General features: G+C 31.1%; 1 protein-coding gene across 2 annotated transcripts; it reads right to left on the minus strand.

The window, feature by feature from the left end:
- Positions 1-6689: 6689 nt before the first annotated feature.
- LOC112716169 (sulfite exporter TauE/SafE family protein 3) lies at positions 6690-11362 on the minus strand. 2 transcript variants are annotated; one of them, XM_072205228.1, is made up of 13 exons: positions 11046-11237; positions 10411-10727; positions 9746-9905; positions 9253-9453; positions 9101-9165; positions 8854-8881; positions 8583-8659; positions 8420-8506; positions 8101-8154; positions 7729-7950; positions 7470-7563; positions 7083-7223; positions 6690-6959 (listed from the first exon to the last, which is right to left on the minus strand). In XM_072205228.1, the coding sequence occupies exons 2-13, from the start codon at positions 10633-10635 to the stop codon at positions 6874-6876; spliced, it is 1440 nt and encodes a 479-aa protein (XP_072061329.1). In that variant the 5' UTR covers positions 10636-10727; positions 11046-11237; the 3' UTR covers positions 6690-6873. The 2 variants fall into 2 exon arrangements, with proteins under 2 accessions (XP_072061329.1, XP_025623816.1); XM_025768031.3 differs by having other exon boundaries at positions 10411-11362.
- Between the last annotated feature and the right edge of the window lie 12995 nt (positions 11363-24357).

Consider the following 24357-nt stretch of genomic DNA (forward strand, 5'->3'; position numbering starts at 1 on the left):
ACTTAACTGGGAAACTCTCTTTAAGTTCTGATTTCTCTTTCAGTTACTCCCAGACAGTGGTGCTCAAAGCCTTTGGCATACTCTGTTAAATGCATTTGATCTCGACTCTTAGTGTTCTGTCTCAAGAATTACTTGACACAATCACACCACAAGCATATGACTAGGGAAACAACTATTTGAGCTTTTAATCATGTCTTACCTCCTTAGTTATTGATGCTCAGAGCCTTGGACCTTGCTTTTATTTTTTTATTTTTTATTTTTTTGCTATTTTCTTCTGCTTCAAGGATTAAACTTTTATAAATTTCAGAGAAGTCATAATAGTTCTCTAAATTCCTGTTCCTTATACATCAACATCCTTTGATTCAAATTCAACTATGCACTGTTCATATTATGCATTCAGAATTACAAATAATACCACCACATTTAAGTAAATAAGACTATTCTTAAAATTAAATTCAATTTCTCATGCACTACATATTTTCTTCTTTCTTTTTGATTTCAAGCTCGGTGGGTAATACATGAGATACCTTTCAACATTAAAGCAAATAAAATAAAATAAAAAAATAGCAAAATAAACTGGAACTTAGGAATTGAAATAACAAAGGATCATGGAATAACTAAAACAAAACAGTAGAAAACCGGAACATAACATAGTAAGAGCGGGAGGAAATAATATAGAATGAAAGGAACTCAACCACCTCAGTTATTCTAGTGGCAGTCTCATTCTTCAGGTTGTGCTCCTTCGTGAAAATGATTCGCCTCCCTTTGGTGCCATTAAAATAAACAAAAAATCTACAAGCGAAGCGACAACACTAAACTTAAAGGTTTGCTTGTCCTCAAGCAAAGAAGAACTGAAAATAGAGAGGGACATAAAAACAATTAGTATGATAAAATAAGTATAAAAGGATAAAAGAACAAGAGAGAATTAGGATTTGGGAGGGAGAGAGAATAATTGAAATCTGGGCGGCGCGCTGGGTAAGTGATGCGGCGCGATCGACACGTGTGCGTCAGGCACGCGCACGCGTGGTTGGCCACATGGTGAGGGTGACGCGAACGCATCAGGGATGCGGATGCGTGGGTTGAGTTGCGCGGCTAGCACAGTACCAACGCGAGACCAGCATAACTTTCGGCTATGCACCCATTTACGTTGATTTTTCAAGGCACGCATGCGCGTCAGGCATGCGCACGCGTGGGTGGTCTGAGAATCAGAGGGACGCGTACGCGTCTGGTACGCGTAGACGTGGGTGAGCTGGTGCGCGATGCATAGTTCCTGCACAACTCCAGCGCAACTGACGGCCTATTTTCTCTTCTCTCTTCTTCTCTCTCTTTTTTTTTGCAAATTTTTTTCGAAGTGTTCGGTTCCTGTTCTAAAATAACTGCATGATCAGAACACATGTAAAACGAAAGAAAAATAGTACAAACTTAATAAAAATCAAATAAATAAGAAAACCACTACTACGGAAAATAATTAAGGATACGAAATTATCGGGTTGCCTCCTGACAATCGCTTCTTTACCGTCACTAGCTTGACGATCAGCTCCTCTATGGAGAAGGATCATAGGGGCTTAGCTCTCCACCCCTTACTTTGAACTTCTTTCCTGTGTCTCCATAAAGTAGCTCAATATGCTCCAGAGAGAGGATTCTGTTGCTGTATAAATCCACACTAGATTGCTAGTCAACACCACTTTCGTTTCTGGGGAGAAACCTTCAGTGAGGATCTTCTTGTTTCTCCATTTCCTGAGTATTTTCTTCTTTTTGGGAACCTCCTCTTTGGTGGATGATGCATTTCGGACACCAAACTTAGGTTTGATATCAGGGGGGATTTTATTGATTGTCACCAAAAGAGGTTTGAGCTGCAGATTCTGCTATCCGTCATCAGGGGGTTCTTGAAGGTTTGGATCAATAAGCTCAGTCTGCATGCACCTCTCTTCTTCACCTACTAAATGTATATCCTTGAAGACATGAAAGACTAGTTGCTCATCATGCACTCTAAGCACTAATTCACCCACTTCTACATCAATCAGAGCTCTTCCAGTGGCTAGGAATGGTCTTCTTAGAATTATAGAGGCATTCTCATCCTCTCCTGTGTCAAAAATCACAAAATCTACTGGGAGGAAGAACTTACCCACTTTGACCAAGATATCCTCCACTAATCCGTATGCAGGCTTTATAGATTTGTCTGCCATCTGTAATGTTATCCTTGTGGGTTGTGCCTCTTGGATTTGCAACTTCTTCATCACAAACAAGGGCATTAAATTGATGCTTGCTCCTAGATCACATAATGCTTTCTCAAAGGTTGTGCTCCCAATGGTGCATGGAATTTGAAAGCTCCCTGAATCTAGCATCTTCCTTGGCAAGTTATTCTGAATTATGGCACTACATTCTTTAGTCAGGACCACTGTCTCATCTCCCTTTAAAGGCTTATTCTTTGACAACAATTCTTTCATGAATTTGATATAGAGAGGCATTTGCTCCAAAACCTCAACAAAAGGAATATTAATTTGTAAAATAGACTAAAATTGATCAAATATATCTATTTTAATTTCTTCTACCAATCTTTTTATGTACTAATTGCATGCTAAAAATTTGGATCATTGATATTATTAATATTTTTTATTTTTTTATTTTTTTTAAAAAATACATATATCACATGCAAAATTATCTCATTTATAGTATAAACGAGATAAGAGAATGATATTTATTTTGATAAATATTTTTTAAATTGTTTATTTTGATAATTATTAAATTTATTTTATTTATTTAAATAAAAAATCCGTTAGTTGAGGGTGTCAGAACTTAGATTATAGTATCGAAAATCCGAACAAACTCAAATATTTTTTCAGTGAATAATATAGTGTTTAAAAGATTAATATTATAGTGCTTAAAAGATGGTGGTTAATTTATCAAAAAAATATTAAAAATTAATATTTAATTTAAAAATATAAAAATAAATAATTTTAAAAATTAAAATTTATTACAGAAAATAAATTGAATAAAATTTAAACAATAATTCATAGACACAATAAAATTGACCTAATTTTAAGTCTTCAAAAAGTAAATAGGTTGGCTAAAAGCTTCACAAAAAATGAGTGTAATTAAATGGAAGGAAAAGGGTTTATCATCCATTGATCAAATCTGATGATAATAACATAATATCACAATTCTTGACTAATTGTTCTCCCATTAGGTGTTTACATATCAATCAAGTTTTTGTTCCCCTTTCTTTAAGATTATAGATGAAACCAAATTATCTATTGCCGAAAGCCGTATCTAGTTCTTTTCTACTTTTGAAGCTCCCTTTTAAGAAACGAGTGATGGTCACATAATGCTTTTCATATTTAAAGCCGAATTCAAATAATCAAATCTCTATTATAGGTAGCATTTGTTTTGAGGTATTGAGATAGAGATTGGGAGATTGAGACACAATATTATATTTGTTGGTTTAGAGACTAGTACTAAAATTTCTGTCTCTTTCTTTAAAATTTCAGTATTTCAGTACCTCTAAAAAATAGGAATACAAGGGACTGAAATTTTTAGAGACGGAGATTGAAATTTTAATAACATTTTATATCTAAAATACCCTCATTTCAATTAATTAATTCCAATTTTATTCTTTTTGCAAATTAAATTAGAGTTTTATTCTTGTTTCAATTTCTGTCTCTCACTTTACACTAAACAAAATACTAAAATTTATTTCGGTCTCTGTCTCTTAGTCTCTGTCTCTCTGTCTCAGTCTTTCAGTCTCTATCTCTCTACCAAACGCTACCTTAATGTGACTAATAAAGAAAAACAGAAGACAAAAAGAAACCGCTTTCAGAAGATGAACACGTTACATTGATAGCTTTTTAGACTTTTTCGTTTTTTATACGGTGTCTTTCTGTATTACTAAAATATTAAGAGTAATTACCCAAATCAATCTTAAGAATTTTAAAATTAGACATTTTAGTTTCTAAAAAAAATTAATATATAGATCAATTATTAATGTTTTATTCCGACAAACAAATCAGTCTTCAATTTATTTTCCGGCAGAGTAATTATCCAGATCAGTTTCCAAGAATTTTAAAAATGGACATTTTAGTCCCAAAAAAATTAATGTACAAAATCAATCCCCAATATTTTTTTTCGTTCGACATAACAGTCCTCCGTCCAAAAATAAAATAAAATAAAATTATTACTATTATTATTATTATTAATTGCACAATAATATTGTACTATATCTTTTGTATTTTTTAAACAAAAATAATAATGAATTTATTCATTAAATTCTTATATATATATAGTCACTCAACAATAATAATAATAATAATAATAATAATAATAATAATAATAATAAAATTATTAGAAATTATTCTACCAGAAATTCAAGATTAAAACCATTTGATATTTTTGTATTTAATATAATCAAAAGATGTCCTATGTAAAAAAATATATTTGTATTAAAAAATATGTATTAAAAAAATATTTTAATTTGGATTTATATTAAATACATGCAAGGTAGACAAAATCGCGATTCAACTCGCTGAATCGCACGATTTTGCGACTTTATCTCTTCCTCTCGTCTCGATTCTAGTTTTTGTTCTGGAAAGTAGTCGTTTATGCAGAATTGCCGAGCAAAAACGCCGGCTTGCTAGAATCGTAGATTTCTTGTCGTGTAGCATCTAAGGAAGCAGACTGAGGAGAAGCATGGTTTCTTAGCTCAATTAGTGGTGAAGAATGATGAAACCCTAGGTGCCATTTCTGTCCCTTTTAGACTCCTGAAATTTTAATCGTGGGAGGCTTTTTTTTTTTGTTTTCGCTCAATCTCTCGATGACTCAATCTCTTCCTTCTCTTTTGCTCTCGCCAAAGCTTGCTACTTGTCACCGTTAATGTTGTTCCAATGAATGCTTCTGTCTTTCTAGTCCCCACTAAGCCTCGTCGAATCACCGCTTTGCTAATTCTGTCGTTGTGTTGTTTTCCACTTTTATGCTCTGTTTTTATATGTGGTGTTCTTAGTTACTCAGGAGGTCATACCTCATGATTGTTCCTCATGATTGTTCTTCTACGTTACTACTCTAATATTCTAAAAATATGTTATATTAAATTCTCTTTTGGTTGATATATTGAAATTATATTCTTGTATTCATGTCCATATATATTGACGGATGATTTAATAATGCATTTGATGTTATACATGATGTACATGACATATATACTCAAATTTTGTTTTCGATGATTAACTCTGTTTCTGCATACAATGCTTTATGATAAATTGGCCATATTCATATCCTGATAAACATATTATGATATGTTCATATATATACTATATTGAATTAATCTTAAATTAATTTTATGGTATAACTTTTTATATATATATTTGTATAATTTACGAGTTATATTTACGTTTCGTCTTACGATTCTACGAATTATGATTTTATGCCAGTCCATCGAGTCGAAGTAAAAACTACGAGTTTACTACTTTGAATACATGTTTCTTTTAATACAAATATATTTTTTAAAATAACACATTTTTTGATTATATTAAATACAAAAATATCAAATAATTTTAACCTTGAATTTCTTATAAAACAATCTCTGGTAATTTTATTGATTATTATTATTATTATTATTATTATTATTATTATTGAGTAACTATATATATATATATATATATATATATATATATATATATATATATATATATATATATAATGAATAAATTTATTATTATTGTTGTCCAAAAAATACAAAAAGATTATAATACAATATTATTATGCAATTAATAATAATAATAATTATTTTATTTTATTTTATTTTTGGACAGAGGACTGCTATGTTTAACGGAGAGAAATGTTAGGGATCAATTTGTACATTAATTTTTCTAGGAGACTAAAATATCCACTTTTAAAATCTTTACTGATCTGGGTAATTACTCTGCCGGAAAATGAATCGGAAACTGATTTGTCTATCAGCTTGGAGATCAATCTGTGTATTAATTTTTCTTGGAGATTAAAATGTCCGATTTTAAAATTCTTTAAGACTGATTTGGATAATTACTCAAATATTAAATAAGACTAAATTATCAAAATGGTACTCCTAAAAAATATTAACAACAAATAAACTTTTAAAAGATTTAAAAAATACAACAAAAAATAAATATTAAATATATATTCTAAAAAAAACTTTAGAAACTATATTTTAATATAATTTTTTACAAACATCGTGAGAAAAATAAAATTTTTTCATTCTCAAAATTTGATAATTTTATATTAAGTAAATTATTTAAAAAAATTAATGTGAATGACCAAATATTTTAAAAATAAAAAAATCTAGAGATCAAATTTTATTTCGAATTTTTTTATGCTCTTTCTAAATATTTATTCAAATATTGCCAAAAAAATTTGGATCAAATAGATAAATCATTTGCTAAATACGAAATTTTTTTGTTACTCACAAAAAAACATAATATTTATTAGTTATTTTTATTTTTTTTAATTATTCAGGAATTGTTTTGTGATAATATTTTTTAGAGACTTTTTTTCTTATGGCAAAAATCTTTTAGATACCGAATTGGTAGATATGAAATTAAATAATTGTCCCCTTACGTGTTGTCATCATCAACTTTTAACAATTAACATGCCAACCACATGTTCCAACCAAAAGACAAGTAAAAAAACAAAGCAAATCACCAACAATGCACAGTGATTTGGGATTGTAGGGAGAAAAAATATATATTATATATAATTTCAGTCTGGAAATGTCCTACAGATTACAGCATGAGTTGGCAAAATTTAGAATAATGGACAATTTTTTACCTGAAAGCTCTTGGCTTTTCCGCTACTACAAATATGCAAATTGCAAAACGTGACAAAATCATTCTTCCAAGATGGGGTGTGTTATGATCCATATTTGCACAGATTCTCAAATCCCATGTATTCATGATTCTCAATCTTGTATACCATGTTTGATATTCCAACTCCACCTAACAAAAGGAATCATTAAAAAGAAATAACTTCTAAGAATTCATATCTAATTAAATGAAATACTTTTTCACATTGAGATGTCAGTATAAACAATTTGAAAGAGAAAAGATTAGGAGTCTCACCTAATGAGATTGCACTAACAAATATTGTGCCAGCAAGAATGAAGATGATAAGGGAAGCTCTTCCAAATAGGATGATCAATCTCCTCACAATATGCTGTCCAACCAAGGCAGCTATAGTGGCCACCAGAGTCAAATATGCAGCTGTGCAGCATTTTGTGAAAAGCACATGCATCATAATCCACCCGTTAAGTGATAAAACTGAAAATTAAGAGTGCGTTCGCGAGTCGAGATCTTAGAGGAAAAAGGAGGGAAGAGAATGGCTTGACGAGTAAATTGGAATAACATTTTACTTGTCAAAGTCAAACCCTTCTTTCTCCTCTGATGCCCGACTCGCATGACTCGCAAAGGCTAAATGCAGGGTACTAAAGAATATTCTCGGGAACTAACCATAAGGAACCGGGAAACGCTTCAACAGGTAGTATTCTATAACAGACATGGATGAGGAGAAGATCATGGCGAAGGTGGCAGTGGCGCTTGACACCTAAACACAAGATATTGAATCTAGTCAATACCATATAAGTTCAATTTACCATATAATTTGTCAAGATACATAAAATGTTTTTAGGTACCAATTTTGACAATATGACAATGATTCTTTTACCAAAATGTGACAAGATTCATAATATTAGTGCAACATGAAACTCACCTGAGGTGGGACTCCCAACTCCAAAAACAGTGGTCCCATAACAAATCCTCCTCCAAGTCCCAGCAAGCCGCCAACTACTCCAGCCAGTAAACCGAAGACGCAATATATAAACAGCTGAAGAACAGTGAAATTTTTCCCTTCGTCTCCGGTCGAAGAGATTACTCTACGTCCGCTAAATAAGCCACTTGCCTCATAAGCAGTTACCCCAACCGACACCGGAATCTGTTAAAGATGAAAATATTATGCATGGTATTATCTTTTGAAAAATTTGTTTTGTGCTAATGGAGTAATGGTACGTCGTGTGCATTCGAGCAAAGCCGAAAAGACTCGAATAAGGTTAATGCTATGGAGGAACATCATGAGCAGAATTACCTGTAGAATGTTCAGCACCCAGTATGCTGTTGAACAAGTAGTTGTATAGTATTCCTGTTAATTGAAAAATGGAAGTATTGGATTAGTGTGTGTTTCGTTTTGCTTTTCTAGAATTGATTTTCAGTTAGAATTAACTTTTATTAAAAGTGATTTATGTTTCTTAGTTTCTCTAAAAATGATCCAACAGAAAGTGAAAGAGTCACTTTTGCTAGAAGCAATTATTGAGACTAGAATTGAATCTGAGAGCTAGTAACTTTCATACACAAAAATAGCCAAAATTGAATCTTGAAGTGTATAATTGATTCTTAGTTGTACAAACCTTGATAATCTGTAGTGCAAGAAATGAAAACCAAACAAACAGAAGTAATCCCAACTCCTTCCAGTATATATTTTCAATAATAGTCACCTGCAAGGTCTGAATTGTTAGACATGAATTCATTCTGTTCAATTAGAACCAGCTGGAAAATAATGACATCAGTCACCTGGTGTTCCTCCTTCTTTGCTGCGCCACCATTTGGCCCGGCAGGAAGAGGTTTGTACTCTGCTTCAGCACCAGAACCTATCACAAAGAAAGTTGTATAAACCTTGACATGAGAAAATGATCCAAGATAATGGTACATTAAAAGTTCAATTATCATGAACAAAGCCAAGTTGAACTATTAAGTTTTAATGGATTAGTATATCCAAATGGACGGTTATTTAAAGCCGAAAAGGAGAGTATTTGAGTACATAATACAAGATTTCCGAACTCACCATTTGTCTCTTGTCGCTGAGCAGCTTCCTAAACAACAATTAAACAAGACAAGTTAAGAAGTGAGCAACGAGTAATTAGCAATCTAGCACTACATTATTGACACCAAATTAAACACTGAAAATCTCATTATTACAAAGTTTATCAGAAAGCATCCATAATTGAGTGTTTGTAATAAACACAGATTTACTAACAATAATTAAAATGAGGAGCACCGAAAACTATAATGAAGACAAATATTAATGAGACCTTTTTCATTATGGTTTCCTTCTTCCAAGTTTCCACACCCTTAAAGAATGCCTTGGTTGATGTCACTGCAAAAAACCACATCAAAGATCAGTAAGAACTGTAAGAAAGAGGTGAAAGCCTAAATTGTAGTCAATGTTAAGATTCATCATTACCTACAAAGATAACAATAAGCAGTATAGTGACCATCCAATCAGGGAAAAGAACATTGAAGGTCACTCCAATGCTGATTCCAAGCATCAGCATTGGTTGAATGAGAAGTGCCAAATCATAGTCAATTATAGGCATATCCAATGTTGGATGCCTTAGTCTAAGGTTGTAGTAAACAGTTGACAAAGCTGCTCCCATGATCATACCTGAAAACAAAAACAAAATTGGTTTATAATTGAAGATAACTGGACTCATGGGAATTGCAATTCTTTTATTTGAAATGTAAAACTATTATAATACACAAGTTTTATTATTCTCTTCCTGCAACTACTAAAATAACTCATGAAAAATTAACAGCAGAAATCTTGAGATTAAAATTTTCTTTGAGCCAAATCAGCTAGTACACCTAAACACTATCTGGCATAAACAAACTCAAATGAGAAATTTATAGCAGAATGGTGATCATCAAATTTATTATTATGTGCGCTTTTGTCTTACATTTTGAGATAGCAGTTGATGATTTTGGATCAAAACCAATGATGAGACTAAGCATGGGAACAAATATGCCACCTCCACCAACACCACCTACGCTTCCAAATGCAGCTCCACAAAATCCAATAAAGCTACCAAGCACAATTCTCCACCCAAATTCCATATCCTGCACATATTATAATAAATATATATTAACATCCATTTATAAACTTCCCCGACACATAATAATAATAATAATAATAATAATAATAATAATAATAATAATAATAATAATAATAATACAGTAGAAAAAAATGAACTTTACATCAACACATCAGCAATCACAATAAATTCAATAAATTCTAGCAGCACTTTTTTTTAGCCAAAGCTGCTACATAACATAACTGCACTACCAATTTGAAAATAATAACAAAAAAAAAATACTTTTTTGAATCCCAAAATACATTTAAAAGGGTCAGCTAAAAAAAAAATCAAAGAATTCAAAAAGGTTGTTGAACTTGTAGACCAGTCACCACTCACCATGAGAGTTAAAACTAAAAAAGAAGACTTAAAAAACTGAACAAAACAACACCAAATCTCTTTTTGCCTTTGGAAGATTAAACAATATCAGACACACAAATCAAGTGAGGAAAAAAGAAAAGAAAAAGAAAAAGGATAAAGAGCTTAATTACCGGCCACACATGTTGATAACCTGATTCATTAGATTGCCATAAGAAATTCACAGCTATGTTCAGGAAACTCTGATCTTGTTGAGTAACATTGAACCATGGAACTTCCATCTTCATCATCCTTTCACCAGAAACAAACACCATAACAGATGCAAAACATAGCAACAACATCCATATGGATCCCATTCCCACAACACCCTTCAACCATCTTCCTCCAAACTCAGCCATAATCAATTTTTCTCACTTTTTTTTTCTTCAACACAACTCCTTCCTTTTCTACTCTCTCTCTCTCTCCAAAAGAAAGTTTGAATCTTCACCACCTTATAGTATTAAAAAGAACTATATGGGGTAAAATATTTCACTTTTCTGTGATCAAATCTGTGCTAATTTTCTAAGATAAACAGAATTTGACAGCAAGCAAGTCAGTTAAGGCAAGCAATTGACGATTATAAGAAAGAGTTTATTTTAATTTGATGTATGCGTCTATGGCGTAAATAAATGATTATATTGTAGAAAAGAGGGGCGAAGAATTAAATTAAAATTGAATGAGCAAACTTCCAAGGAGTTCACTTTGGCGTGAAGGAACAGAATCAGAATCAAAGATAGTAACAACGCAGATACGAAAAAACAATGAGTACTTGTTGATTGGGAAGAGAACAAAACAACGATTAAGCTCAAGATTGAAGCGTTGATGGGAACTCGACACAACAACAAATTTTGCAGTGAGTTTTGGCGAGGTGACGAAAAACAGCTCCTTTTTCTTTTTCTTTTTTTTTTTCGTTAGTTTCTTTCTCTCTCTTCAAAAATATGAACTTGTGAATAATTATTGGAAGTTTGGAACTAGCTAGCTACAACGTATTTATAAAGAATTTTTTTTTTTTTTTTTTTTGGGTTCGTAAGAATAGTACTAAAGAGATCAACCAAGCAGGAACAAATAAATAAAAAACTTATAGGTACCGGAGTTGAATTTAATTTTGACGTAGTTTTATTGTAAAATATTATATAATTATTTACATCTTTTTAAGAGATTATTTTCTATTAGGGTATTTTGACCACAGTCCTCTCACAAGTGGCGAATTCAAATTTTTCTATCTTTTGTTTAAAAAAAATTATTTTTTAATTTCTACCGTATATAAAAGGTTATTATTATTGTCGTGGTTGTTATTATTATTATTTGATTATGGATATATAAAAAACTAGTTACTATTTATAAATAATAAAATATGTATATAGAATTTAAAAATAATATTTTTAATCTTAAAATTAATCATTAAAATTAATATATTATATATATATATTGCTTAGTTTATTTATAATATGTATTTTTATATTTGAATTAGTTTATATTCTTGTGTTTTGTACGGAATGATATATAAAATTATATAAAAAAATTTTATTAAAAAAGTAAACTAAAAATATATATAATAATTATTATAAAAGTTAAGTATTAATTTTGGTTTTTAAGATATTGATCGAAAAAAAATTTTATTAATCAATATCAGTCTTAATTCATATATGTATTATTATTGGATATTAAAAATAAACTGTATTTGTATTATTATAATTATTTTAACCTTCCTCATTTAAACTGTGATTAGGTTCAAAAATTCGTCCATCTCATTGGAAATAAATGTAATCTAATCAGTTTTTATCTGAAAGTATTATACATTGACATGATTATAGGAGAATCAATTTTAGCAAGTTAACGATATGGTATTTGGTCACTACAAAAATATTTTTATATAAAATTATCTATAATCATGTATGTCTTGTGACAAAAATAATGTATTCAGCATGAATATTATTTGTTAGGTAAAAGATATAATAGATTGAAAAAAAATCATTACCATGGATATATTTATTTTAACAAATATTCTTCTATTTAATACTATAAAAAATACATTGGCTATCCTGAATTACTACAGGTTTAATTTCTATTGACAATAATAGAATACTTAAATTGAGACATTCTGCACTATAGTATTCATCAAACAAACAATCAATTAAACACTTATCCATGTTTTCTCATTTTAAGTAAATTTACGCATAAAAAAATTATACATAAAAGAAAAAAAAGAAGAACTGAAATAGCAAGAGCAACAAAATTAATGATTCTCATAATTTTGTTTAACTATTTATATAGAAAAGACCAGAAGACTATGGTTATCCAACAAAATTAATTTGTATTTATTGTATTTAATTTAATTGAGTAAGAAATTATTTTATTTTAGTGTAGTCCTTAATTCACATGATTTGAATTTGGTTAAATACATATAATTTTATTTAATTTAATTATTAATTAAAAATATCTTAGTTGCCTATTTTATTCATAGATTTATTAAATTTAATAACTAATAAATAAATTAAATTAATTAATTAATACACATAATATAATTAATTTGATTTAATAAAATAAAAAAATCAATTAGAAAATACTACCAGAATATTAAAAGAAATAAATTAAAAAATACTACTAAAATATATTTACATAAATTATAATAAATTTTGTGATATTTAATATCTAATCAAATTAATTAGTTAATATAATTAATTTATTATAATAAATTATATTTAATGAATTAAAAAAATAAATCTAAAAACAATCTCAGAAGCATGTCACGTCCGCTCTATCATTAAGTACAACAAAAATCTGATTTTGATATAATAGAATAGAAGAATAGATAAATATGTATTTTATACTAATATCTATTTTTAGTAACTATTAATTTTAGTGTACATCTAACATAATTGTATATAATTTTATAAAAAAAATTCATTATATTGCTTTAAATATTTTTAATTATTTATTTATTACAAATTTTTATTCTAATATGATAGATTTAATTATTTTAATAATTGATTATTCAATTAAAAAAATATGTGAATATATATATATATATATATATATATATATATATATATATATAAAAGCTCGTCCAAAGACATTTTTATTTAATCAAGAGTACTTGTTGATTAAATAAAATTTAATTTTTATTTATTATATTTTAATTTTAAAATTTATAATTTAGGTTCAGAGTTTTAGTTTAAAATTTAGTATTTAAAATTTAAAATTTAATATTTAAAATTTAAATTTTATAGTTAAAAAAGTACTATACCTTTTATTTTGTAAAAAACGCATTAGTATTCGTCATGTATAAATATGTATTAGTATTCGTTATATATAAATATTGACAAATATATAATGACTAATTTAGTAGTATATATAAAAAAAAATTATTATCATAAAAAAATATGTAAATTAACATGTATAAAATAATTTCAAAAAATAATAAAATTTTAATTCATTCTTTACAAAGTCATTTAATCGCATAAATCATATAAAAATTATGCTCCTATATTACATGAAATTACATAAAACTTAAATAAAAATATTATTTCTATATTAATAATTAATTTTAATGTATATTTAGTATAATCGAATTAAGAAAATTGATCAGGTTCATATACTGTTTTTTTTTTTTTTGTTGCATTATATTAGAAGAGGCTCGATCTCAAAATTTCTATCCGGAAAGGAGGAATAAATGCCATCATATGGCTCATGGGCAGTTCATATCCTGATATACTTAAAATTAACATTTTTAAGAATTAAAAAAAAAAAAAAACCAACATAAGGATGTGGGGTATATTCGATTCAGAAGTTAATGACCAATTGACCCACCTACCTACCATAGTACCATGTTGCAAATGTGCTGATATTCGGAGTTCAATCCCAGTTAGCTAAATGCTAACGATTACCGTATAGCTTATCAAAATGAACAGGAATATGGTTGACCAAAAATTAAAAGAGAAAGTGTGTTTAGAGTCAATATTGCTTAGTTAATATTACAATCAACATTCAATATTAAAAAAAATCAAAATTTTTAAAAATAAAAATATTTGAAACATAATTAGAAGAATATCTAACACTAAAATTCAATAAAATTTTATCTTTAATAAATTCATGCTGAATTTATTTGATAATTTACTATAATATTATCTAAAATTAACAGGTATAATATTAGTTCTCTAAATTACTCATTAAAAAAATAAAAAATAAACATCGACTCTAGACATCTTTAAAAAACATTGGTCCTTTCTTTGAATAATATAATTTTTTATAATGATTCTAATTGTTATAATTATATTATAAATTTATTGGTATTTATTATTTAATATGTATGTGAAAAACTTATTAAAAATAACAGATATTAATTGTCTCACGAAAATAATTTTAAAACTACAAATTAATAAAATTTTATTAAGAATAAAAATGTCTAATTTAGAGTAAAAAACCTAAATAAATAAATGCCGACTTAAATTTACGCAAATCACCCAAACGAAAAAACGTTACATGCATGTTCCTAAAGGACATTCTATGTAAATCAAAGCAGACATACTCAATTTAGGTTCGTTAATAGTAAATCGAAATAGCCATATTCGATTTAGTAGATTTTCAAGCAAATCGAATCACACTCATTTAATTTTATGCATGCATGGTGAGGGTTCCTAGTAAATCGAACGAGCCCAATTCGATTTACCATGCTCGTCATGTTCATGAATAAATCGACACAGGACAAGTCGATTTAGTATGTATTCAACAAGATATATAAATGGATATAACTTAATTCGATTTATTAGGTCACAAATGTATATAAATAGTTGTTGAATGTGAATTCCTCATCATAGTGATTTGCAATGCTAGTGATGAGAGTTTTTTAGTTTTGGTGCACTATAGAGGATCGATTAAGAAAAAATGCGTTCTGGAATTAAATTTATTGATAAGGATCCGCTTAGTGTTTTTCTCAAACCTTCAACAAGTTTCACCAAGTTTCAAAATACTATAATCCAAAAACAGGGGCTGCAAGGCGTGAAACGGGTGGAGAAGTTATTCTACAAAATTCTGATTTTCGTTTTGCGAGATAATGTGAAGTACGATTCATTCGTCATAAGCAGCAACCAAGATTTACAAGTTCTGTTCCATTGTCGTTGCTGTTGGCCAACCTTGTGGATGTGGTCTCTAGTTCAAGAGGTTCTAACTAGAATCCTCAGCCTTCAACCACGGCAGCCTGCTCTAGTTCGAGGCATGTTAGTGCCTCTTTGTCTCTGTCCGTGATTCAGCCTGAGACAGCTTTGGTTGCCTCCCCGTCCTTCGCTGTTGATCTAAATCGCACTCGTGACAGAAAAGTGGATAACATTGGACTCTTCTATGATGTTGCGATTGCAATAGCCGGCATTCCTGAGATGGTACCAGAATTCCGACAGGGTGGAGCACCGGATGGTGTGGAAGATGTATTTCAAGATGAGGATGATGATGATGTGGAGTCCACCACAATCGCCGATGATAGCGATGATGAGTTAGCAAGGAGTACTCCAACTGGGGGTAGTGGAGCGATTAGTTCAGGAACTCCGCAGTACCTCCCGCACTTTTCAACTTTGGAATTGGATGCCATGAGACAGCAGGGGGTACCTGGCATGTCTGTCGGATTTTGGGGCCTATGACACACATGATACAGGAAGACTAGCCAAGTTCCAAGTTGGTCAGCAGTTTCAAGATAAAGAGGAGGCCGTACAGAGTGTGAAGACTTATAGCATCCGACGTGGGGTCGAGTATAAAGTATTGGAATCCGATTATCACAAGTACCATGGAAGGTGTAAAGAATTTGGCAACGGGTGCACACGGTTGATTCGTATTAGTCTCTGCCAGTGTAGAGGTATTTCGGAGGTAAAACGGTACACTTGACCATATACTTGTCTAGCCACTTCGATATCCAGTGATCACATAAGGCTTAATTACCATGTGATCTCGGTTTTCATACTACCTATTATTAGAGCTGATGTTGCCATGTCGATCAAGGTACTGCAGAATGCGACAGAGGCCTATTTTGGTTTTAGACTAACTTACAGGAGTGTTTGGATGGCTAAGCAGAAGGTCGTGGCTCAGATTTACGGAGACTTGGAAGAGTCATATAATGAGTTGCCGCGATGGGTGCTAGGTGTGTAGATGACGATGCCGGGTAGTGTTGCAGTATTGAGGATGAGTCCTGTGCACTACTTGCACTACCTCCATAATGCTGTGTGTCGTGACTCTAGTATCTCCAGATGCACTACCTGCACGACGTCCGGCGAGCTATACGACATCCAAGAAAACTGAAAAGGCAAATTAGATCCAATATAAGGATTCATCTCCAGTAAGAACACAAAATAAATGAAGAATAAAACACTAAATTGTCTGATACTCACATCGCCAGCACGAAGTAAATCTATCCTCAGTCTACAATGCGCGTCTCGAGGTCTCTTCTCGCTCGATGTTGGCTGATAACTTGACCACCTGCCACCCAAAAAATGTTATCAACAAGTAAATCTATCAAAAAAAGAGAACGTAGAAAACAACTAGTAATCAATTGCGTATCTCATGGCCGAGGGCCAATGAAAGACGTCAACCCATCGGGACTAAAACTCGGGAACCGCCAGAAGATCCATGACACTTGTATAACCACGACAGAGCGGCAGATCCCCAGCTATATCTGCCCATGTCCTCTAACCTCGCTACGTACGGCATCCACCTGATATGCATGTGGGTATCAGACCTGTCACCGAAGAGCTATATCGATAATAGCATCATGATATATGCTCTCGCGTACCTCCTAACTGTCTCCTCGTCTGCACCCTTGGAAAGGTCACTGAATTTCTCCTGCATCTAAGTGCACTTTACAGTGAACTTGTCGATGCAGTCCGGTGGTGGCAACACACCCAACAACTCCTCGAACTAAGCCCATGCCTGACGGCCTCTGTCGATGTACCGCTCGAAGTCTATCAGACATTCGCTGACGTACTATCCGTAGATCAGGAGTCCTAGCTGGTAAGCTACATCATCCTGTAGCGTAATCGTGCACTCATTGAATGGCAGAAGAAATATATGAGTCTTCGGATGCCATCTCTCCATAAATGCACTGACTAATGGCTCATCCAACCTAAACCAATGGTCGTTGAGCCTCACGAGATGGAGCAGGCTAGCCATCTGAAGGTACGACATGATCCTATATTCTAACGATATACCATGCTGCCTCCTCATACTTGTGATACAGGGATGGGACTGCATTACATTGAGAAAATTCTCTTAGAATTATAACACTTTACAAAACAATAATCACTTAAAATAGATAATTTTAATCAAAAAATATTTTAACCAGAATTCTATTAAACTTTCAGAATCCCTTATCCAACATACATTTGTGATTTGAATACTCTAACCACTATTCAAGATTTAAAGATTCTAACAATTATAATACTCAAGTTTTAAACAGTTTAGAATAACTAACTAGCTCCTAACACACTACTACTCCTAAATCAAACTCTAACTACTACTTAAAGTTTAGACATTCTAATCATTCTAAAAATCAAGTTTTAAGCGATTTAATATCACTAACAATTATTTATTTATTTCTTATAAGAAAATAAAAATAATTAAATTTTATTTACTATCCTCTTCATGTACACTACCAGCGATATGTGCGACTCCTTCCAATCGATAGATTCGATTTGAGTTGTCTTCTATTTTGATAGGTTGTGTTGTTTTCTCTGAATTTAGTGGAGTATGGTTTGGTGAAATGTAATTCGAATGAAGTAAATTTGAATTATTTATAGCGGTTGTGCATGTAAAGAATGAGGCTATTTCAATTTACATTGAACAATCAACCTATATAAATCGAATCGAGGCTTTTCAATTTACTAGGGTGTAATTCAAATTCAGCCAATTCAAATTATTATGGACACAAATTTTGGGCTAATTGAACTACCCTAATTCGATTTATTATGAGTGACATGAAACTGTGTGCATTATTTAGTAAATCCATGGCTCCTAATTTGATTTAGTGGGAGCATGGCTAAATCAACATGGATCAATTTGATTTATGTGTAGTACAAATTTTTTTATTAAATCGATACAAGTTAATGCAATTTACTACTATTAGAGGTGTTCGCGGTGCGGTTTAGATCAATTTTGAGTAAAAAACTTATCCGATTCGAACACTAATTTTACTTGCAGTGCACTTTGCATTGGATGTTTTTTTTTTAAAAAATCGGATCCAATCCAATCCAATTTCAAGCGGTTTGTATTGGATTAGATTTGCGGTTTTATAAATTAAAAAAATTAAATACATATAACAAGTCTTAACATCAAATTTTAAATAATCAATAATGACATAACAAGTCTCAACAATATCTTAAAAAGGCAACAATAACATAACAATAGAAATAAAATTATAGATTAGTTAAAATAAATAAATAAATAACATTTTGAACATAAAATATTTATTAAATAATAATAATATATAAATAATATAAATATATATAAAAAATTGAACATATTATAAGTATAATTATAAATATAATAATAAAATAATAATATTATAGCACATTGTGCAGTTTGAATTGGATTGGTTATAAAAATTAGATTCAAAATTCGATCCGATCCAATGATTTACAAAAAATATAATTCAATCAAATCCAAATGAATACGATTTTAATCGATTTTCGATTTAAATTAAATTAAATGAGTGGTTTAATTTGGATCAATTTAAATTTAAATATCTCTAACTACTATAATTTATAATTCGAATTACCCTTATTCGATTTATATAATAACATACTTTAGGAGATTTACGTTCCATTCCTGTTTTAGGTGATTCACATAAATCTCATTATCATTTAATTTATCTAAGTAATTTATCCTCTCATTTAAGTATTTATTAAAAAAAATAGCTAGGAATCTAGGATGATATAAGATACTGCCAAAATTGGGATATAAATTCAGATCGACAAAGACAATACTCTTGAGTGGGTTTGGTATCTATATATATATGGGGGCTAGCTGGTGCAGACAACACAATATTTCCCCCTCTTAACAAAGAATCTCTAGTTGTTTTAACTTTAAGTGTTGTGTTTGGTTTTAGAAATAAGTCACAAATAAAAAACAAAAAATGAAAAAAGTGTATTTTAAATTTAGGAAAATATTAAAAAATATCCTATTTATATTATAAAATTTACTAGAATTAATAATTAAATTTTTCTCTAAATAAAAAATATTTCAATCACTATTTTTATCTCTAAATAATAAAATTAATCAAAGATCAAAGTAGTCCTAAAAAATAAAAAAAATAATTGACGTAGTTAACATTTACCGACGTAAACCGTCAACTGGCATCAAAGGACACTCTTACTCGTATCTAATGTGATGTTAATAAGATAAAACAAATTTGTTAAACTAACTCAAATCAGCCCCCAATGCAAGAATAATCCTAATCCCTAATTTTGATGCTTACACTTATGCTTTTCACTTTGATGACAAAACAAATTCAACTCTCTGATCTTTATCTTCATGGTTGCTTTTGTAAACTAAACAGTGTCCCACTCAATACTCAGAGATGCAAAGATTCAAGCCAATAACTTATCATCACTCTATTCCCACTCCTCCTTATCTTCATGTTTGATGCTTTTTTACTTGTCTATTAAGATTCCTTAGTTTCATCAATGCAATATTTGAGATTTTTCTTCTAATAAATAATTTATCATGAATGTGGCTTCATTGATTGTGCTCAATTATTATTAGATGGTACCAACTAATGGGGGTTTGTTTGGCTAGATAATGAATACATATGTACGGTTACTTCACCTTTGGGGGGAGCGGAGGGGTGGATTTTTGGAATTTCTTTGAGTGTGAATATTATAAAAAAAAATGTTATAGGTCATCAACTCAATTTTTTTTAGTTAACAATCTAATAACATATTTTATTTTATACTTTTAAATATTATTGATAACTAACCGACAAAAATAATAAATTTTAATAGTTATCGAACATTTCTCTTACCAAAATTCTACCAAAACGAATTCAACTTAAACATTGATGTTTTGAACATTGCTTTTGGTTCCGTTAATTTTGCAAACTTAGTTCATATGTTCACAACTTCACATGGAGTGGATGAAGAATTTACTTGCTCTTTAGAGTAAAGGTGGACAATTTTGGAAAATATGACAATTTTGCAGACATGTATAAAAACCGATTGAGAGAGAATTGACTCAAAGAAGTTGTTTTAATTTGTTAGCCTATTCATGCATCCGAAAAGGGATTTATTTCGTTGGTTAGTATTATTGATTCTTAAATTTCTGTGTAAACATTTGATCTAGACTCTTCGTACACGGGCTCAAAATCGAGAAGCTGCTAGGAAGAGTCAATTGAGGAAGAAGGTAAACTAATAGCTTTCAACGTGATATGTTAGATTGCTCAATTGAACTTAAATTTAATTTGTTGAAATATTAGGTTCTCTTGTGATAAGGATGAATGATGTGGATGACCATTTTTAATGAGACTTAGTTTACCAAGGGTGATTGTATTTAATATAATTTGAAAAAGTAAAGCCTTGCATATGTATAAATAGGGGCATAGGCCGAAACTTTTACACACACAATCAATAAACTATTCTCTCTCTCCTTTACGTTGCAATACTTCTCTCTCTTTACATTTCGTTATTTTATATTTATTACCTCTTCCTTATTTATTTATTTAGTTATTTTATAACACGTTATCAGCACGAAACTCTAACGAAATTATTAGGAAGATTTCAGGTAATAAATTTTTATTATGTCGAATCTCTTTCATCTTGAATATAATGCTTTTGATGTATTTAGAAATAATTATTTACCATGGATATTAGATGGTGAAATCTATCTTGAGTCAATGGATCTTGAAGATACCATTGAGACTGAAAATAATATATCCCAGAAGGATAAAGATAAAGTCATATTTTTCCTTCGTTGTCATCTTGAAGTATGATTGAAAAATGAATATCCCACACATTAAAAGATCTTGCAGATCTGTGGAAAGACCTTGAAAAAGGTATAATCATGAAAAAAATGGTGATACCTCCTCAAGCCCGATATGTTAGAGAAAACTTTCTCGACCTTCCATGCATCGAATGTGCTCCTGCAGTAGCAATCAAGAAAAATGATTTAAATTTTTTTTTCTGAGCTAATTTCTTACTTTCTTATTGCTGAACGCAACAATGAGTTGCTTTTAAGAAATCATGAAGCGCGCCCAGCTGGCGCCGCCCCATTTTCTGAAGCAAATGTGACAAATTATAACCCCAGAAGAGGTAAATGGCAAGATTTTGATAACAAGAAAAATTATGGAAGGAAAAGAAATTATATTCACAAGAAAAGATCTCACCAGAAGTGAGATAAAGAAAGAAACAATGGGCAAATTATATCAATTGAGGATAAATGCTTTCGTTGTGGTGAAAAGGGCCATTGGTCACGTACCTGTCGTACCCCAAGGCACCTAGTTGATCTTTATCAAGTATTATTGAAAAGGGATGACAAAGAAAAGGAAACAAATTTTGTTTCAAATGATGAAAATTCTACCACTCATTATGATGTATCTAATTTCTTTAAGGATTCTGAAGGAAATATTGGCTATTTGATCAATGATGGAATAGTTTAATATGTGTTTGCTAAGTATTCATATGAATAATTTTACTGTGCATGTACTTCTACTCATTTTATTATTATTATTATTATTTACTTTTTTGAAGAAAAATGGCAAGGACATATTCTGAAGATATTTGCCTTGCAGATAGTGCAAGTTCGCACACTATTCTTAAAAGTGATATATATTTTACCCATCTTGTGCCAAAAGAAGAGTATGTTAATACTATTATTGGCTCGGACAATGTGATAAAAGGCTCCGAAAGAGCTATAATTTTGTTTCCTGGAGGAACAAAATTTGTAATAAATAATGCACTATTATCTACCAAGTCTCTGAGGAACTTGTCGAGTTTCAAAGATATTCGCCGAAATGGATATCATATTGAAACAATGAATGAGGGAAATCATGAGTATTTATGTATCACAACTCATGATTTAAATAAAAAGGTTATATTAGAAACGTTGCCCTCACTTTCATCTGGATTATATTATACAAAGATTAGTGCAATTGAATCACATGCAATTGTAAACCAGAAGTTTACTAGTCCAAATGAATTCATAACTTGGCACGACCGATTGGGTCATCCGGGAACAACCATGATGAGGAGAATTATTGAAAACTCTCATGGACATTCACTAAAGAACCAGAAGATTCTTAAAACTAGTGAATTTTGTTGTGCTGCATGTTCTCAGGAAAAGTTAATTTTAAGGTCATCACCAGTAAAGATTGGATTTGAGTCTCCTGAATTCCTAGAAATGATTCAAGGTGATATATGTGGACCTATTCATCCACCATGTGGATCTTTCAGATATTTTATGGTCCTAATAGACGCATCTTCGAGATGGTCACATGTGTGCTTATTGTCTTCTCGCAACCTGGCGTTTGCGAGATTACTGGCTCAAATTATTCGATTAAAAGCACAATTTTCAGAAAATCCAATCAAAGCAATTCGCCTTGATAATGCTAGTTAATTTACTTTCCAAGCTTTTGATGCTTATTGTATGGCTAATGGAATAAGTGTTGAACATCCAGTAGCTTATGTTCACATACAAAATGGGTTAGCAGAATCACTTATTAAACGCCTCCAATTGATTGCTAGACCCTTACTTATGAGAACAAATCTCCCAACCTCGGTTTGGGGGCATGCTATTTTACATGCTGCGGCACTTATTCGTTTGAGGCCAACGAGTTACCATCAGTTCTCTCCTATGCAATTAGCTTTTGGCCAGCAGCCAAATGTCTCCCATTTAAGAATATTTGGGTGTGCGATATATGTTCCCATTGCACCACCTAATCGCACCAAAATGGGACCCCAAAGAAAATTAGGGATATATGTTGGATATGATTCTCCCTCTATAGTGAGGTATCTTGAGATACGAATGGGAGATGTATTTAAAGCCCGATTTGCGGATTGTCATTTTGATGAATCAAAATTTCCAACATTAGGGGGAGAGAATAAGCTTCCTGAAAAGGAACTTAATTCGAATACATCATCGTTGATGCATTTAGATCCTCGATCAGGGCAATGTGAACTAGAAGTTCAAAAGATTATACATTTGCAAAGAATAGCAAGTGAATTACCTGATGCATTTTTCGATACAAAGAGGATAACGAAATCTTATATACCAGCGAAAAATGCCCCAATTCGAATTGATGTCCCAGTAGGACAAGTAGCCATTGAAACAACTTCACGCCAGAAGCGTGGCAGGGCAGAAAATATCCCAATTCGAATTGATGTCCCAGTAGGACAAATAGCCACTGAAGCAAATACACGCCAGAAGCGTGGCAGGCCTATCGGTTCCAAAGATAAAAATCCTCGAAAGAGAAAAGAGGTAAATACTATTCCTATTGAAAAAGACATAGTAAAGACGCCTGCAGTTGTCCAAAATTCTGATATAATGTTAACGCCAGAAGACGTTCAGGTACCTGAAAATTGTGAAAATGATGAGATCTCGATAAATTATGTCTTTACAGGAGAGAAATGGGACCGAAATAAGACAATTGTCGATGAAATATTTGCATATAATGTGGCATTGAATATCATGCACGAAAGTAATGATTTTGAGCCAAGATCAGTCGAAGAATGTCGACAAAGAAATGATTGGCCAAAATGGAAAGAAGTCATGAAGGCAAAATAAGACTCACTTGCAAAACGTGAAGTCTTTGGACCTGTAGTCCGTACACCTGAAGATGTAAAACCTGTTGGATACCGATGGGTATTTGTGAGAAAACGAAATGAGAAAAATGAAGTCGTGCGCTATAAAGCCCGACTTGTGGCACAAGGTTTTCACAAAGGCCCGGTATAGATTATGAAGAAACGTATTTCCCTGCAGTGGATGCGATAACATTGCGTTATTTGGTCAGTTTATCTGCATATCATAAACTGCATATGCATTTAATGGATGTGGTAACAGCCTATTTGTACGGCTCATTAGATCGGGATATCTATATAAAAGTCCCTGAAGGACTA

The sequence above is a fragment of the Arachis hypogaea genome, chromosome 10 (assembly GCF_003086295.3).
Source record: "Arachis hypogaea cultivar Tifrunner chromosome 10, arahy.Tifrunner.gnm2.J5K5, whole genome shotgun sequence".
NCBI lineage: Eukaryota > Viridiplantae > Streptophyta > Magnoliopsida > Fabales > Fabaceae > Arachis > Arachis hypogaea.